The 19585-nt window shown below is 45.3% G+C and overlaps 1 protein-coding gene across 4 annotated transcripts in view; it reads right to left on the minus strand.

Annotated features, from left to right (window-relative positions):
* Positions 1-7308: 7308 nt before the first annotated feature.
* Positions 7309-19585, minus strand: part of PLCH1 (phospholipase C eta 1) — a 71933-nt gene continuing 59656 nt past the window's right edge. For all 4 annotated transcript variants that reach the window (XM_082055730.1, XM_082055732.1, XM_082055731.1 and 1 more), the window contains 8 exons: positions 18788-18967; positions 18594-18701; positions 17976-18100; positions 17475-17559; positions 16577-16723; positions 16106-16185; positions 13180-13540; positions 7309-10542 (listed from right to left, as the gene is read on the minus strand). In XM_082055730.1, the coding sequence (XP_081911856.1) occupies positions 8444-10542; positions 13180-13540; positions 16106-16185; positions 16577-16723; positions 17475-17559; positions 17976-18100; positions 18594-18701; positions 18788-18967 (3185 nt within the window). In that variant the 3' untranslated portion in view covers positions 7309-8443. The remainder of the gene's footprint in view (positions 10543-13179; positions 13541-16105; positions 16186-16576; positions 16724-17474; positions 17560-17975; positions 18101-18593; positions 18702-18787; positions 18968-19585) is intronic.

Raw genomic sequence — 19585 nt, forward strand, 5'->3', positions numbered from 1 at the left:
CGCGCGGGGCTTGGCTGGAGCGAGAACCAGACAGGTCCCAGCTCTCTCGGGGCGACGCGTGACACCGGCGCAGAGACGCCGTGCCAGGCTCCGGTAAAGCGCTCTGGCAACACCAGACCCGCAGGCTGCGATCTGGTAACTACGCTGATCAAACAGAAGGTGAAATACTTGCCACGGAAAGCTGAAGCCACCCTGCAGCTTGCTCCTATACCCACCAGGATTTGATTTGTAACTTCATGAGATACGGGAGCATTAGGAAAGTATCGAGACAATATATTGTCACAACAGCATGATGAAGAGGACAGAGCCTGTTCTTCGGCACTCGGAGCACCACTGTGCGACACGCAGCTCCTGCCTTCCGAGATCCAACTCCAGCCTGGGCAGTTGAGTCCCATTCAGAGGAAGCTGTAAAGGCTTTAACGGACTTACACACTGAGAAATCCTGCCTAGTTCTGTGTAACGTGATAAAAGTACCAAGCATGTTTCTGTTAGGATTATTGTTTTTACATCTAAGTTCTGATCTGCTGTACTCTTGTCCTGATAAAAACCCGTTGCTCTCAGCCTTGGAAGGTGACGGAGCCCGGGGCTGCTGGCCCGACATGGAACGGACCCCTCAGCAAAGGATTCTCCATACGCGCAGCTTCTGAGCTACCGATCTGCTCTGAATTACAGGGCAAAGCTTTGTCTGGCAGAAACTATAAGTCTTTCCAGGATGTATATCCATTCAGCGACTGCAGACTCTGGACTGAGTGCTGAGCTTGGCAGGATTTAATAGATCAAAGCCCAGAACTGCCATACTTAGAGCGCTGCTTCCCGCAAGTCACACCAGCAGCTTCTCCACAACTCACTTTAAAACAAATGAAAATAGATTTGATGCACGTGACCAACAACTAAATTTTGGTCTAATTTATACTTTTATAGAGCTCAAACAAAATATAGTTCTTTGTTGTTTAAAGCTTTGTATTCAGAAGCAGAAGTCTGCCGTTGCTTGTGTTTATTCATCCCGCTAAGCATCCAGCATCTCTATAAGTGCAACAGAAGGTGCTGCCAAAAGTATCAAAAAGATAGAAACCATTTCATGTGGCACTGGGCCAAACCCTCTGCATGGTTCACCACAGAGACCTACAGCAGAGAAGGGCTCGTGTCCTACGCGCCTAATAACGGGTGACGTTGAATTAGTGGCAGAAGAAACACACGCTTTCACGTCTTTGGAGTAAAAAGCGAAACAACAAAAACCAACTGCTTTTCAGCAAGGAAATGAAAGGGACAATTGAGTGGCCACGTGTGCTGAGGCCGCTCCCCGGGCCCTGCTGGCCCGTCTAGCAGCACTGCTGCTGCAGAGCTGGCACGGACACCCGCACAGCGCCAGAGCCAGACGAGACTTCTGAGCGTTTGTCTGTCCAATTGAAAACCATATTAATGAGAAAATCTTGGTTTATCTCATGAAAGAGCATATTGGCTTCAGGGAAATCCAGAAAGATGAATTCTCTCACAGTGCTGTGGATGGGGAAGGATCCCCCTGCACCGAGGGGCTCGTGGCTTCCGTGTCCCCTCAGCTGGGGCCTGGGCTGAAGCAGCGCAGCGGTTCCGCGCTCAGTCACCTGGCCTTGCCTGCACGGCCAGACCTTGTCTGTGTGCTCCTTACCCCTTGAAGGATGCTGGCAGCCTTATCCCAAATTGCTCTCAGATTTGGGGTTTGATTCCATTAGCAGATGGCCTGTGTTTGCTCAGCCTTTCTAGCTGAGGAGAACATCTCTGGAGAGCAGCAGAGACTTCCTGCTGGCATCACATCCTCATCTAGAAAGTCAACGTTCCAACAGGTTCTGTGTGCTTCACCAACACCCTCAAACACCATACACATTGTGTGTGCACAGAGAGCCAGCACCACCACCACCAGCTCTAGAAAGCTAACGAGTACCCAATTAAAAGCAGCCACCTTACGCACCTTGTGCGTGCGGCCAGAGCGTGAAGCTCCTCCCGCGGGCAACGCGCACGCGTGCGGCTGAACCTTCGCCCGCTGACTGCTCCGATCAAACCAGAACATCCCAACGGTTATTTCCCAGGATTAGGAAGGCAGCTGATTAATGTGAAATCCTCGTTTGATGCAAACACTATGCATAACGAGCTTCTCACTCAAGCTATGGGGAGAAAGTGGGAGTGCAGGTCAATATATTAATAGCTGCTCTTGATTTAAATTAATTCAAAACAGTACATGTGCCCTCACCCTTAAGAAGTCTAGGCATATATTTTAAATATCAAACATCCAAGTCCCAAGACAAAATAAATACAAGGGTATTAATTACCATCTTCCTTACTCAGCATCACGGCTATTTGAAGATCAGATATGGAAACGCACAAAAAACCTCCAATGTGCTTTAAATCAAACTTCCATCCTCGGTGTTACCCTCTCACACATCCTGAAACGGACTGATGCTGGGTAAGCAGTGAAGAGACCGGGGAAACTCCATCAGCGTCAGTAGTTACAGCCTGGATCTGCATGGGCATAAAGAAACCCAGTTTAGCCCTTGATTGCATTCCCTTGTCCAACTGAACTCTGTCTTGCAAGAGGATTCACCTGGATGCAACTAAATTTTCATTTTACTGAAGAAAACATTGGTAATGCTGAAAATGAAAATTTTAACATGAATTGCAGACACACTGCAACTCTCTATTCCATTTTCTCAGCAGTGTTAATTTTCAGCAGAACTGCTGCACTGAATTTAAAAGTGCCACTTTAGACTAATACATCTCTAACTGAAATAAGATTTTGCCTATAAATGTTTAAGATGTGAAGCACTAAATTAAAAGAAAGAATCCACTTTAAAATGCCTGTAAGTCAAACAAGCACTTGAAAACTAAGCACAAATTAATCATCTGCTTCAAGACATCTGTTGCCCTTGAAACTGTGCTTCCTTGAGACTATTATTCCTTAAAACAGGATCACAGAAATACTGTCTGAGTTTACTGACAAACCGAAGTCTATATCCAGATGTACTTAAACTAACCATCCAACTAATGCCATTACAGAACGCTGCAGGAACCAGGAACAACCGAGCTTCAGAGAATCGACGCGCACAAAGGCGCCGGAGCAGAGCTGATTCGGGGCTGTATCTCCAGCACCGCTCACAACAGGGAAACAACACCAAGGCCTGTGCGATGCTGCGTGAAGGTTTTGTCCGAGTTGGGGGGGTTTGGTCCCCCGGCATTGCCCTGCACCCCCCCTGCACCGCTCCAATGCTGTTTTGTACCTGGCCACGTTCCCTGCACACTGGGATTAGATCTTTCTGCTTTGAATATGAAGGAACTGTTTCCATGTCATTATAACGCCTGACATGGAAGTTCATGTTGCTTTTAACCACACCCACCAGGAAAAACTGATCTTTATTTGTAAGTGCTCGGCAAATAAACTTGTAAAAAATTAGCTCCGAATCTCAAAGTCTCGGGCCGTTTTGACCATTCCTTACCCGTGTCTGCGCTGTACACACGCACGGGAAGCAGCGAAGGCGGGGGCTCCGGCGCTGCGGAACAGCCTGGATCTGGACCCCAGGAACACCACGAGGACTGGAGCAGCGATGGAGTCCGGTCACACGGGAAGACGAGTCCCCGCTGCACAGGGTTTCCATCTCAAAAAAACCAACTGTTCCTTAAGCAAAGGGTTAATAAAGCCACTGCAATAGCTACAGCTGCACTCCCTCCCCATACGACCCCCTCTTATACGTACAAATACACACTTGTATTTGTGTATTAATATCTTGTATCTTATAAGTACAAATACACACTTGTAGCTCTGACATGAAGGTATTTGCAAACAGAGAATCACGAGCACGCGATGAGGTGATTCTGCTGTGAGCTGTACCTGGAGCGCACATCTCCCACCTGCTCCCCAGCCAGCCCAGGTACCAAATTCACTTACTAATGAACACATTTCAACTCCCACAGCTTTTTACAATAACAAAAAGTAAAAACAAAGCTGTGCTCAACCAGGCCAGCACAGGCACTGCCCGTTTTCATTTATTGCTGTCTCAATCAACAGGGGCCTCTATAAGATAATCTCTGATAGAAATTCAATTTATTTCTCCTCCTGCCTGTCTAAGCAGATCTGTAATCAGCGTAATCACTGCCGCACTGGCTCATCTGTGTGGACTGAGGGTCCTGAACATTGTTCTCCCTGTTGCAAATAGGAACAGCATCAAAATCTTATCAAAACAAATCCAAATGAGCACAAATCCAAGAATAAAACCTGCCCAACATGCTTCTGGGGGAAATTCCGGCTTTCACAGTTCTTATAAAGGACACAATCTGGTAGGAATCATGTTCTCTCTGTGCTTTTGCAGCCAGTTGTGATGCCGACAGTTCTTCAATGGTGCTGGAAACGCGACGACCTTCCCAGGACACCTCCAGGAATGAATAACATATTGTAAGGAGAGACTTCAGGGGTCTGATCCATGTAGGGTGTCAAAGAGAAGGCTGTGACTTCATGTTTACGAGAAGTAAACTTGTGTGGGAAGAGCCCTTTCAACTGAGCAGTCGAACTAAACATCATTTCATGCTGGAAAGTGACAATAGACAAACATCAACCAGAAATATTTGGTTTTAAGCCATTAGAATAATCAGCATTGGAATAAACTGAAGTTTACAACAGATTCTGCTTCAAAAAAGCCTTCACTAGAGAGATTTACAAAAAGCTGCAGCCTTGTTCATACACAGTTTAATTAATTTTGGGAAAGGAGTGCAGGATGAATGGCCTTATGAATGTCTGAATGACAGATTGCTGGTCTGTTCTATCTGTATATCTAAAAACCCTGGCTCTGTACAACGCTTCTTGTCATCTACATACCAGATGCTCAGAGAGTTTTAAAGACAGAGATGAGGTCAGGATGTGCTTAGAATTCTTGATACAGCACCTCTTCATTCTATTATCCACTACACAAGGCTACTGATTCTTAGCTCTCCAAAAAGGTCCCATTCCGACTTATTTAGCATCACCGTATAAAGCATATATGCTCTGACACTGCAATCATTTCTGCAGCCCAAACTCACAGTCACAAGGCAAACTGCTTTCTGCGGTTCCTGGAGTATGGCCACGCCAGCCCCCGGCCACGTCACAGCGCGCCAGCTCTGGGCTCCACACCTTGTCCCCAGGCACCAGAGGAGCAGCAGCCTCCAGAAGGGCCAAGGCCGTCTTGACGACAGGAATCCTTCATGCCGAGGATCAGAACTCCACAGAACAAGGGGGTGGGGTATTTAACCAATATCTAGCGAGGCACACGTATCCCCAGCACGGCTGCCCTGATCGGAGCTCTCAGCTCTCCCACAGACGTGCCTGGCCCAGTGCTCAGCAATGAGACCCCGCCTGCACTGACTGGTACTGATATTACACACCCGTCACTGTTCTCATCGCCATCAGGATGTACTTTTGTGTATCTCCCATTCCATTAAAGACAGGGAAGCTCGCTCAGTTTAACTGAAAACTGAAGATGTAATAGAAACCTTGAACAGATATAAAATCCAATGGCATTGAAAATATAACCTGGTACAGAATGCAGTACATCCCCTTTAAAAATGACGGGTTTACACCAATGACTCCTTTAGAGATGATGTCTGCCCAGCTCCTATTCACCTTCACCTCCCACACAGCACACACCAAACTAAGTACTAGCTTAGAGTTTAGTAGGTAAACGATGCCTTTCCGTTCTATCTCTTGTCCTTGCCCTATATTTCTGCTATTTCTAAGTTCCAGATTCAGAAGCAATATGGATAGGTTTAAGCAAAGGACAGATTGTTGTTCATACAAACTTTCATCTGGAAAAGAAACAGAAATTTAACCTGAGGATTCAAGCATCTTTGACATCTGCTTATACAACAGTTCCTAATTCTGTGAAGACCTCAACCATCTACGTAACAGTAAGCGCAGGAACAGCCCCCGTGGTGCTGGGGACTGGACACACGTCGTGACCCGGCCCAGAGAACCCGCACTGTGCTGGGAACAACTCTTCACCTGCCTGTTCTGCGAGGGCAGCACGGACCCGGCTCCTCTGCACCACAAGCTCTTCCTTCCAGAGCCTGAACGCTCCGTTTCTAGTAAATCAAGAGAGAGATGGTCAAATGGGTTTGTTGTAAAGACACCTGGTACAGTTGTGTTAATACAAAACACTAAATGTAATTTCAACGTGTTATATGGAAGCATTTGCAGTCCTCAAAATATTTCATCATATCACCAGGTTTCTCTGAGCAGAGGTGGCTGGTAAGCCCAGTATCTTCACGCTCCGGTACTCACCATTGGTGATTTCATGAATTCTTCATGCACTGGGGACATCCATTTAGGGACCAAATCCATTTCTGAATACAACCATTCAAAATTCAAGTTCTGCAGACTGAAAGGGTCTCTCTATCACCTTTGCAAACAGACATAACCTTTCTTATCGGTTTTCCGCGTCCAGGCCCACAGCAGAACTGAGAGGAACGGCAGCTGACAGCAGCACTCACCTGCACTAGATCACAACGAACCTTTGAACATCTGCAATACCCTTACTCAAGTTTTTCAAGGCCTGGAGTGTTCCAGCACTGAGAGGTGAGAAGGTTCTGGTGCACACCAGCGCTACACCACCAGAAAGAAACTAACAGAACTGGAATCTCAGTGAGACACACACAGACACAAACTAAACCCCACATACACCAAAACCACTGAGCCAGATCTTCCTTTGGCTCGAGCCTACGCTGTAGAAATCCTGCCCCACTTCACTGTTCAAATTTCACTTTCACACAAAGAATTGCCCCCATCTGAATTAACTTCTAAAATTAAGAAGAAAGTATAAGAGATTAAATCCTAAGAGACCACTGTAATAATCTATTCTGACCTCCTGAACACAACATACAATTTTTCTAAATTAATTTCAAGTAAAGCTAGGAAAAAACCTTCAAATCAATAGCAGTGTTTTCATCTCCTGCGACAGAGCTCGTATCACTTGCCTCGTTCCAAGGCACTGTTAATAACAGTTATTTCTAAAGAACACGTAGGTCTTACTAACACAAATAAATGTATCTGGACGCAGCGTGTGAACATCTGTGGCACACAGAACCGAACGGGAATACACAGCCAGTGACACAGAATAACCACGGCTTCCTACCCAGGAAAGAGAGCGCTCAGCTGCACGTTCCCGGCTAAGAACCAGGTCAAACGACAGATTTCTCCCTTTCTGAAGCCTTATTGCAAGCTCATGGTGAGACAGATGTCAGCCAGCACTAACTACTGCTAGTTTAAACACAACTGTCTTTGCTGCAGTTGCAGTAAATGTAACCAAGTGCTTAAAAATCTATTTTAATGATGTTTTCAAGAATAATAATACTCTGCATTACAAAAGAAAGAGGTAAAAGGTACATCTTTTACATATAAGAAAAAACGTACAGCGAAGGCAAAGAATATCTGGAGACCAAAATAAAGCTATGCTGTTCCCTATGGGGAGGCGTCAGCTGGCAGAGATCACTCACTCGATTCACTTTGAGCATTCATAGGAAAAGACGAAGGTGGACAGTCAGAACAGCTACTCTAGCACGGCAGCTTGAAATATTCCACTGACCGTCGACAATTCACCAATAAAATTACAAATATACAGAAAACAGATCTGCTACTGGACTGAAGTTACACACGCAACCAATAGCAAAAATACATAACAAAATACACAGAAGTTCAGTGCTTTCCACTCATATATGCAGAATTACTCCCACATTCCACTCTGTCCTGAAACGAGCATTCACACCAAAGGGAAGACGACTGTTCTTGTACTTCACAGAGCGGGCAGAAGACGAAGCTACACGTCACTCACGAATCTGGACTAACCCTAGTTCTACAAACTCTTTGCTGTAGAACCATAGTTCATACATGGAAACATGTAAAATTAACAACTAAGTAGCAGCCGGAGTGAAAACAGTGATGCTAACGAAGGGTTGTGTTCTGAGACTGCTGCTTGTTGGGCAGCCCGGTCCCAAGGGATTGCCTGGAACAGAAAGTACCACGCTCAGCAGAATTTGCACAAAAAGCCAAAAGTGACCACTAAAAATGATTTTCCAAACAGCAGAACAGGATATCAGGAAGACAGAATATTTTTGCGTTCCTTGCAACGTTCGGCTTTCGAGCACAGACGTGCTCGACTTAAAAACAACACGCGTTACAAACACAAAACGCTACAAATGCTCACTGCATGCAAATAGTCCCCCGACTACTTCAGTTGGTCTTTTCTAAATCAAAGTAATACATCCATAAGGGAGGAGCATGGCTTCTATTTACATAAGCTTTGACAGAAAAGGGCACATTAAATCATGATTGAATCACTAGCATGAAATTGCATTTCTAAATAATTTAAACCCTCTGAACAGTATTTCTCGCTAAAAATCCTTCATTTCCACGGAAGAGTTTGTAAACATTGAAGATGTGCATTTGTACAATCTACAGTCTCAGCAGGAAATAAATTTCAGGCTTATCATCGCTATTGGGTTCCAGCTGCAGAACAGAATCGTCCGTACACAAGCGGTCGCCGCAGCCGTAGTGCAGAGCGGCACACGCGCCCTCGGGCATCCCCCGGCCCTCCGCCGGCTCCCCGGGGAAGCCGTTCAGGTACCTGGCGATGTAGGAGCCCGTGGAATGCCTGTTGACGACGTGGGGCGATGCCGAAGGCTTGCTGCGGAGGACGACCCCCGCCACGCTGCTGGCGTTGGGAGCTCGGTGCTTGCTGGCGGCCTCCTGCCGCTCCCTGGCGCGGCTGGCTATGTTGCGCACCCTGCTCTGGCTGCGGGAGGACAGCTTCCTGACCAGCGCCCGTGGGCCGTCCTCCTCCGCCCGCCAGCAGCGCGTGTGCCCGCTGTCCTCCTGCTCCAGGGACACCAGCTTCCTCAGCTGCTCCGTCAGAGCATCTGTGGAATGTGGTCTCATGTTCTTCATGGCAGCGAGTTTCTTGTCTCTCATGCCCGATGAGATAAAGCTCCTACTTATGTATTGATACTTACTTTCAAAATTGCAGGAAATATCCTCTGACGTCAAGTCACCCAGACTCTTGGATTTGCAAGGGCTGGTCTGTTTGATGGCTGAAGGCGATGGGAAAGCCAAAGTGGTTTTGAGCATGGGTGAGTGTATGTTGAGCTGTGACTTCTGGGAGGTACACATGACATTTTTCTGCTTATCTGCAGGATGATGACACAAGAAGCCAACACTTTCACACATGGGCAAAGGCAGGTGGCCGGCTGCAGTGCTGAGGCTGCCCGGGCAGCCCGGGGCAGCGGCGCAGAGCTCGATGCCCGCGCCGTGCCCACAGGTCCCCTCCCCACCCAGCCCAGCATCCTGCTTGTGCCTCAGCTTCAGCGGGGAAGCCAGCTGGCTCATGTCCTCCCTTTTGTACTCACACACAGTCACCAGGAGCTCTCGAGAATCCCCATCTAGTTCTACAAGACTGCTGCTTTCTGAGTTGTCACCAGTGGGGGGGTCAACAAGTGTCTCCTCAAAAATGAGGCTATTGGAAGCAAAAGAACTGGTGGACTCAGGGGCTTCCCAGCCTGTTCCACGTTTTCTTTTGGGATCTGTGTTTAGCAAAGAGAGAGGTGAAGGACAAGGACAGCTAGGCAAGTTATCTTCTCTATTGTTTAACTTTTTGTTGCAAACTAATTCACTGTGGGTCTTGCATTCTGGAGTTGGTGTCAGCGTTGCCTCATGGATAATTGTGTACGCAGAATACTCGGCAGTCTCAGGGCTGGAGATCATGGTGGTGTCTGGAGTTGAGAATAAAGGGGACCTGATGGGTTTTGGGGTGGTGAAGTTGTGCTTACAGGGACTGCTGAGACCTGCAGGGAGCACACGTGGGTGCGCAGCCGCCGCAGCGCAGGCCTGGCCGCCGGCGCCGTGGACGCTCGAGATTGCCGTGAGATCAGTTTGGTCACCTGTGACATCAACCTGCCCAATCAGGGCTGAGACAGCGCTGTCCATCTCACTCTCGTTCGCTAAAGAAACCTCATCTATAAGGCGAGAAATGTCACTGTCATGCATGGTTAAAGTGGAGTGCAAATCGGGAACATCAGAGGAAACAGCAGAAGAAACATCTGTCAAAGCAAGAGCTGCTGCAGTGCTTTTCTTGATGGGGTCATTTTTGGGACTTCCCATGTCTACTTTTTGAGAAAGGGAAGTCCCTGTAAGAGTTATTTTCTCCTCCTTAGACCCTTTTGTGTCACTTTCCTTTTTATTGTGTGCACAGCTGTTGTCATTTGTTTTTTCTGTAGAAGTGTCCAAATCGGAGCCATGCATCAGCGGGACAGTTTCACCAGAAAGATTCTTTTCCTGATGGCCTGGGAGGTGATTTGTTTCAGCTACACCACATGCAAACACTAAACGTGCAGGTTGCTCCTGTAGAGGCGGGACTAAAGAGTCAACGGTAGGCTCCTTCTGGTCATTCTTCTTAAACTGAGATGCCAAATTTGAAGTATTTGCTGTTTTCTCAGCACATGTAAAACCAGATTCTTTCGAGTTTGTTTCCTCCTCATTTGTATTGTCCTCACTGTTGGCTGAATTAAATAAGAAACATATTAGTTGCGTACAATATTGTGTTCTGTCTATTAACAACTATTTTGTCCTTAGACAGACAAATGGAGAACGCAAAATTAGGTACAGTTGTGACAGAACTCAATTATGGGGTTGTGCAGGTTTAATACAAATTATCTGTGTGATATGAATAAATGGAAAAATACAACTGCAGGCACTTCATCGAAACTTCCTTTGAATGTCTATTACATCAAGCACGTGATGTAATATCGGTTGCAAATAATGTTAATGAGGTACCATATCATAGCTTGCACATGGTATTACCTTCAGCTGTGTTCCTATTCAGATTTGTACTACAAAGAAGCATGGCAATAAAGACAGAACAAAACAGCTCTGTTAAAAAAACAGCATATTTTGAAACAAGATGCATGCTTAAAAGAGCTGAGTAAAAAGCATCAAGCAGATGGATTCCAGACTGTATTTTACATGTCATTAGTGTAAAATGATACAACGTAAGGATTTAAATGTTGATCTCCTACAAGCGTACTGCATTCATGAGAGCAAGACTTTGAATTCCATGAAAAATATGCATTAGGTATTTCCTGCTTAATTAAGTAAGAAGTAGGCTTGGCATGATATACGCTGTTTCTAACATTCACTAGAAATCAATGTCCTAGGAAGAAGCGAGAGAAGCTCTGAGAATTCACTAATAGTGACTGACCTCCCCGGTACAGTAGGAGCTGTTTTTAACAAATATGGGATTAAAGGCAGATCTCCAAAATCTGAGAAGCTTCCCAAGCTTTCCACTGCTCCTACATAAGGATGAAAGAGGTGCATACTTCTTGGATTTGTAGATTTTTTTTCCCTATAAAGAACAGGGGAGAAAATGGACAGCACGGTGCCTGCTTGGTGTAATTCCCACTGAGGCAGCAGAGCTGTGTTCAGCCACGGTGTTTTAAACAGAAGGGTCGGTGTTGGCCAGCCAGCCCGTTCCCGTCTTCGCGGCGTCCTGCAGTGACTAACACTCCATCTGACTAGAACCACCCTGATGCTCAAGTCACCTCCTAGTCGAAAATATTGGGGCTGAACTTACTCTCCGGTAACACCCAAGCCTATTCCTGTTGCATTGTACCTTTTCTCACCATGAGCCAAGTGCTTCCAAAAATGAAAGGGCCTGGGTTGCTTTCCTGTGTCCACCCGCAGGCCGTGGCTGGCCCTGTGGCACAGGAAGGGAGAAGGTCCCTCGGGGACAGCAGAGGACTCTGTCTGGAATGTCACCTTCGCCATGTCTCATTTCTCTATACCCAAGGCGGCCAGTCCCCCTCCACAGGGGCACAGCACAAGCCTTACAGACTCGGATGGACAGGACCTGGTCCTCTCATAGTGACACGGGGCAGGATCCATTCTCTGGGACAGCTCTTCAGGTCATCTCACCAGGGCCTGTGTTTGCTGCTTACATTTTGCTATAAGTGAGTAGCTGTGGCCTCCAAAAAGTGTGGAACTATCTTATAAAAGAATGTTGTGTCTTTGTGTGTAGCATCTTTGGGAAGAAACATCTAAGAATTGATTACATCTGTTGCGAAGAATGGCTGAGCTGTATCATCATCACAGGCTTATCTAGAGGATGTTTCAATGTAAAACACAGAATTTCAGAGTCAACTTCCTTTATAGGATTATCCTTTTCCTGCCTACAGTTTCATCTCAAGGTGGTAGAAAAAGAATTGGTTTGATTTTACTCGCTGTTTCTCCTGAGTAACTTGTTTCACAAGGCAATGTGCAGGTTATCTGTCCTTCAGAGCATCCCTGCACACGCTCCTCCCAAACAAACAACAGCCCCAAAATCGGTACAGACACCCTAGAGAAGGGACGAGCTCAGGGTGGGGACAGTGGGTCTAATGAATTACAGCCAGTGTATTCAAAGCTTCCCAGACTTATTCAAATATTCCAGTAAATCAAATACTAGGCAGGTCAAACACACTAACCTTGCTGTAGTCATGGGAATAACTGCATTAGAAAACCAGGACTATTATTGCTGAATACACTTTGAAAAAACTGTTTTAAGAATTAAGTTGTATTGCGTATCAATAATACAAGATCAAGATTTTATCTTAACATATGCTCTCCATATAAATTAATCAAATTAAGTAACCCAGGTTAAGAGGAGAATACCAAGATGTTGGATACAAAGTCTGACCTACTTTTACCCCTCTTACATCTATTTGAAAGTCTGCTTTAGCCTTCCTGCACATGACTTCCAAAACCACACGCTGCATGCTGCTCTTCCTCCTTCAAACGGGGAAAGGAAACCCACCGTGCCAGCAGCTCTGTGTCCGTAAGCAAAGGGACAGTAGCAAACCACAAACTGATGAAGCGTAATTGAATGCTGGTTCTTAAATTACAAAATTTGACAAGTGCCCTTTTACTTCCAGAAGTTATCGTAATTCGTTTGGCTAGTCTGGAGAGCAGACTGCTTTCCAGAGCGTCACTTATCAAAGAGTTTAAGGAGCTGTTAAAACACTGCACTCTTAAGCACATGTAGTTTTTGTCCAATAACCCTTACTGGAGTCAAATAAAACCACTGGCACAGAGATCGCAGAAATACACCTGTTAATAGACTATTTCAACTTACTACATCAAAAGTAATTTTGGAAGCATCTTACCAGATGCGTTTTCCTTTCCTTTGGCATCGTGGGCAGTTTCATCTTCTGGGCATGGCAGTCCTACAAGGAGGTATTTGTCCACGGGCATAGAAGCAGGACGTGCTTGCAAAGTCCGGCTTGTACGCCTTACAACTCCTCCTTTGTCCTTCAAGTCTACTGGTTCAGATGCACTGTCTTTAATTTCAGTAGCTTCCAGAAAACCCATCTTACTTTTCTTTCTACCTTTTGCTGGTGCACTGGCTGTGCGCCGGAGAATTCGATCACCAATAGATCGCTTCCGTACGTAGTGTCCGCTGGTTTCAGCAGAATTGTGCTTAGAGTTCTTGTTAAACAACCCTCTGAGTCCTATCAGCTGCTTATTCTGAAAAGAGAAAGAATAATGGCAGTTTTGAGTGAGTTCAGACCATTATACAATGAGTTCCATGAAAAGAGCTGCTTTCAAAGTATTTATGAATGATGAGGACAAAGTTAAAAATGCAGCAAAGCAAAAATTCACACCAAGCAGTTCACATGTACTCTGGCCAAGGAGCTCACAGCACAGGTCTCCATGAATTCATGCATGTCTCTGGTTCTCCTCATTAGGATGGCAGCCTGCCACGATGACAAGAGAAGTTTGCTCGAAGTGTCCTAAGCAGAGGTGACACAGCGCTCAGAATTGCGCTGCAGAGACAGGCTACGCGCTCACTTGGAGCATCACACATGGGCCTCATCAAAGCAAAATTCAAACGCTTCCGAGCCCAAATGAAGAATGAGGTAAGTTTGGTAGTTGCAGATCATGCGATTAGGAACCATTTGAAAAGCCTATGCCCAGCAAGTCCAAAACGCATGCTAATGAAGTCTACCTTTGTGGCTCCTAGAAAGTGCAATATTGTGTAACTGGGATTGAGGATTAAAGGGCTCCACTGAAAGGCAAAAAAAAATGCAAATACATTTGGCTATGTTTTCAAGACTGTGATACAAGCATATAAGGTAAACAGTACATCAGCTGTAAGTATCACCCCTCTACAGCAAATCATTTAAAACTGTTTATTAGTCTAATGTCAGTGTTTCTCAGTCTTGTCCAGATATCCTCACTTATAAGGACGCAAAAGCGCATTCAGCCTTTGTTTATACATTAGAAACAGAATATAGCCCATCATTAGATGAATAAACAACTGATGCAGAGATGAAGTCTCAATAGGTCTCCCCCTATGTCTTTTGTCTTCCCTATGAAGCGACTCTCTACTGTTTTTCTGGAGTATATTTCTTCTCTGAGGAGCACGTGAGCCACGAGCAGCAGCCAAACAGGCTGCCCCACAGACTGTCACCCAGACCACGTGTAACCTCATCTCGGCGTTGTAACCTCATCTGGGTGTTCCTGCTCCAGCAGGCGGATTGGACTAGATGATCTTTCAAGGTCCCTTCCAAACCCTAACATTCTGTGATTCTGTGATCTCACAACACACCCAGAGGTGTACGGATTGGGGTATACACTGCAGATGCATTCACAGCTTTTTACTACCGTTTTTCGTTTTACCAGTGTAAATTTAGGAGTAACACAGTCTACCTCGAGCACTAAAAGCTTCTCTTTGGGCACAGAACGTGCGCGGGTGGGTACGGTCAGTGCTGGTCCCTCATCGCCCAGCCCCATCCACACTGGTGGAGACAAGAGCAGAGGAGAACATGGCAACGCTGGTCCCTGTGTGGAGACAAGGGTGCCCTGAGGGACACAGACACCAGGTGACTCACAGAGCCACCACCAGATCACCCGTGATCCAGTGGGATCGGCGAGGATAAAGGCAGCGGGGTCAAGCGAGGATCTGGACTGCACCAAACCTCAGCCCCAGTCTCGGCTGTGGTATTTTCTCTCTGTTCCGCTGAGCTTTCCTTGGGTGCTTGTACATATCTGACATGACATTTTCTGCAGCCGCTCTCAGAAGGGGGAAAGGCTGAGGGCTAACTGTTCTTTTCGATATATATTCTCCCTAAATTTTTTTAAAATTGCTTCAAAAAGCTATTTTATTCAACATCCTATTGTATATGCCCTTAATTTCTTTGTGCTAGTTATCTCCAATGACCTCTTGTAAACTGCTCATGAAGGCAGCTGAAGCAGAAATGCAGAGAAAAAGCACTGCGCTTTTACTTTCATTTTAAAAACACTTTTAAATTTGTAGTCTTGCAGAAAAGCAAAATGTATGCACTAAAACCTAAAAGATTTAAAGCTTACATTAGCTGCTAAAAATAGCTTGTCAAACGCCATGTTCTGCTGCAGTTACAGTTCAAGATTCATTCTTAAAATAAAATTAGTCTAACACACTGAAGCAACATACTTACTGTCTCTAGATGTGATAATTACCATGTGCTAATAGTACAAACATCCATACGTACACGTATGCTAGGACTGAAGCATGCTATGCTTTCTTGGCCGATACCTGCAAGGAGCCTCCCCATGTACTATGAGCCCCATCCCTCTGCCTCGCGGGCACTGCGACAGCAGCGTGTCTGCGCCCATATTGTGGGATTTCAGCCCAAAAGAGCCATGGGTTTCACCAGACACGGGTGTGCTGTGAACAGCTGCCCTGGCTCAGTGCTCCTCAGAGAAAACACCAAGGATAAGGATTTGCAGTTTGCCTCCTCGAGCGCGCTGGTGCTTCGCAGGGTATGGACGTACCCTCCCACGTACGAGTGGAAATGAAGACGTCAAGTGGAGGGCAGCAGAGAATCAGACACTGTGCTTTTGCATTGCTGTGTGATCTGAAAAATTTGTTTAAATTTCACTACTGATCAGGGCCAGAGAGCTGGGTACAAAATAATTCTGAGCTGCAAGAATCCTTTAGAAACCACACAAATCCCGTGAGGTTCTGGGGTACATTTAAATATGTTTTTATCAGAAAAATTACAACAACAACAACAAAATTGAAGTATGTAAATCTCCAGATATGCCTACCTTGCCATAGATCTCATTGATGGTTATATGAACAAATATGGATGCTTCTGTCAGCCCTTCTAGATACACATGACGATAACCTAGTAAAACAAAAATATTGCACCACAAAAAAATCAACAATTTGCATTTTATGCACAACTGGCAATACCTTTCTATAAAAGTGAAATATATACAGTAAGCCACCTTACGCTTTTAGTAAGACTTATTTTCCATTCTCACAGGTTTTCCAAGCCCCCAGCACAAACCATCTTCAAGTTATAAATCCGTAGTAATTTCCAAAAGCACAGACACCCAAACTCCTTCAAGTAGGGGTGAATATAGCACCCCAAGATACCAGGAGAACTGGCCAAGCTCATTCATGAAGTCCCAGAGATACAGGCATATGTCCTGTGCTGATAACCTCATCTTCACGTTCACAGGTGTTTGCTCTTCAGTTCGACCTCTAAGTCAAGGGAATGAGGTGGGACTAACCAGGCACAAGACTGCTAAAGGCCAGAGTGCGTTGTCCAACAAAGTCTCGCCCAATAGGGTCGTGGTCCCAAACAAGAAACCGCACCAAAGCTATTTCAGGCATGTGGACGGTAAAAGTGAGTGTTTCCTCCCAGACAGGATTAAACCCTGTAAAACAAACAGGTATTTTGCAAAACAAATCCATAGCAAGCACTAGCCTACGCTTTCACGGCGCATACCAAGAGGCGTAAGAAACAAGCACACCAAATCCACACACACTCATTGCTCCTAGAAGACGCTCTCAACCTCCATTATGTAAGCAACTAAATAGGCAAGAGATGTGACTCCTGGGCTGGTTTTACAAACAAACAGAATGGTTCTGGTTGGGTAGCTGGCAGGGACACAAGGCAAACTGTTCTACAGAACGATGTTAGGCTAAAGATTGGCCAAACCATGAATTGCCCCCTTTTTTCCCCACGTGGTTTGGCAGCTGCCTATGAGAGCTGGCGGCCACGCTCCTGCTGCAACAGGCTGCGCCGCTCTGCTGGCAGCTCCTGCCCAGGAAGGCTGAGGTGGCAGTGAAACTGTCTAGGACATGATTTGTTCTCATTTCATTTCGAGTTATACACGTATTTTATATAAATAATAATAAAAACATATTTGGAACTTCTGCATAAAGGAGATTTAAGAACAATCCAGGACAAAGATACTGTGTTGAACAGTTCTTGTCCTTCATGTCTTGCTTGTCTACCTCCCTACATCAGAAATTTTGTCTAGAAAGCAGAATTCATTAAAATACAATCATTTAATTTCATCAGGTAAGATGCTTAGCAATCTAGAAAGTAATAACAGATACTGAATCATTTATAATTACTTAAAATTTTACTCTAAGAAGAGGAAATCAGCTAGATTATCTTACCATTGTCGTCAACCACCCTGGTTTGATCTTTACAGCAGTCAACAGGTAACCCGATAATTTCCACCTCAACAAAGGGATCTATTATCTATTTTTAAAAACAAAGTATTTTAAAAGCAAGCTGATGATACAAGCAGAGGTCAATTTTTAAGGAAACTGATGCAGAGAGTCAATTTAATTTCATATGAGAATTCAAAAACCTTTGATTCACATGGATTTTCAAGCAGCACAACCATGGGAAATGGCTTCACGGAGTGTGAGTGGCTGTATGGTTTGTAGCCACCTGTGACTAATTTTCAAAGAGTGAAGCCACTCTCAAAATACGAACCAAATTAATTCTTAAACATCATGCGTAGGATACAGACTCTGTGGGAAAATGTAGTATTTAGTGACCAAAAGCTTGACATTTATTGGTGTATTTAACTAAGGAGGAAGGTTCTTTGAGTCCCATGCTGCCATGTCAGCCCAGGAGCGTTCAGGGGAGCGTTTGGTGCAGTATCTCACCTCTCCTCGGTCTCCTAACATGGAATCAGGAGGCTTAGGCAGCTGCTGTCCGCTGATGATTTTCAGAATAAGCTGCTTTTTAGGACTGGCAGGAAGCGGATCAGCAGAGTAGGGGTTGAATGTGCCTAAAAGATGGCAAGGAATGCGAAGCGTAAGGAAAAAGATACACACAATAAATATCACCCACCAAGATGCATATAGCTTCTTGCTTGCAGCTGGCTACCCTAGGACAGCCTTTTTTTAAAGGCATATTAAGATGGAGCCCTCGAAGTATGTCTATAATAACAGCAAGAGATTGTGCAGAATCATAGAAACATTGTGGTTGGAAAAGACCTTTAAGATCATCAATTCCAATAGTTAACCTAATGCTGTCAAGTCCATCTCTAAACCACATCCCTAAGAACATCGTCTGTGCTGGTATTTACAGTCTGAAAGTTACACACCATTTTCTGAGGAAAAATATATATGAATTCTGAAGTAAAATAAGCTTACAAATATATGGAAGCATGATTCTACGTATGTTCTTATTTTTCTTTCTTGTGCCTTGGTAACTTCACCATGGAGAGGCTTTCTGAAAGGCTTGATGCCTACAGTAATAAATGCATAGTGGGACATTACCTTTGCACATCTGCTGAGGTTTGAGGACATAACCACAGTTGCCGTTTACCCTAAATTTTGCATCATTTAATTGCATCACCCGTCCCTCAGACTGGTAGTTCAGTGCCACTGTTGAAAGAGAAGACTCGGATGTGAGATATTTACTTAGCACATACACCACAAGCGCAGAAGTAAGATGTTCACGGAACACCTACCTAACTGGCAGCCAACGTTCCAGTACGGTAGAGGATTGAAGTTGCTGGAGTCGATGCGATAGGCAGAGGGATAGACCCTTGTCAGCTGTTTCTGGTTGTACAGCATGAACTGCTCGGCCTTCTGCTGCACGGCCTGGTGGGCTCTCGTTTCACTGAACGACAGCACGTTCCCTGTCGATCCTGCGGGTATCGGTAAATCCACAAACGAGTTACAAAGCTACAATGACAGATTTTGTTTTGTCACATGTGAATCACATACGTCGCACAACTGAAGGGCATGAGCTTCCCCTCCCTTTAGGGTCTTTTGCTCTACCCTCAAGTTTCCAGACTTAAAAGGAAAGCCAAGCAAGAGCTCAAGCTAATTGCTAGGGCCTTGTCTCCTGCAGAACCCCAGACACAGCTGCTATGAGGAATCTACAGAGAAATCTGCAAACGGCAGCATGATCAAAACCATTTACTGAAGAGCTTACAGATGGGCGAAGGATGGGCCACACAGGGCTCTGCTTTTGCTCTTGTCCTTGTAACACGTTAATAGCTGCAGTCGACTCCTTTCTGTCTCACAGTTCTGCAAGCTCATCCTTTCTCTAAAGAATAATAATAAATAATCCAAACTATCTTTTCCAATTTGTAAGTCTTCGCTCTGAGAAAAAGTCCAACCAGAAGAGTTTCCGAGGCAAGAGTGCCCAACTTCGGGGGATCACCCAGACCAACTCAACAGCAGCACCTCTGAGCTGGGCTCAGGAAAGCCCAGCTCTAGAGGAAAGGCAGCTGTAGAACTGAGCTCTGCTGAGCCGCCCC

Source organism: Streptopelia decaocto (genome assembly GCF_964273445.1).
Source record: "Streptopelia decaocto genome assembly, chromosome: 6".
NCBI lineage: Eukaryota > Metazoa > Chordata > Aves > Columbiformes > Columbidae > Streptopelia > Streptopelia decaocto.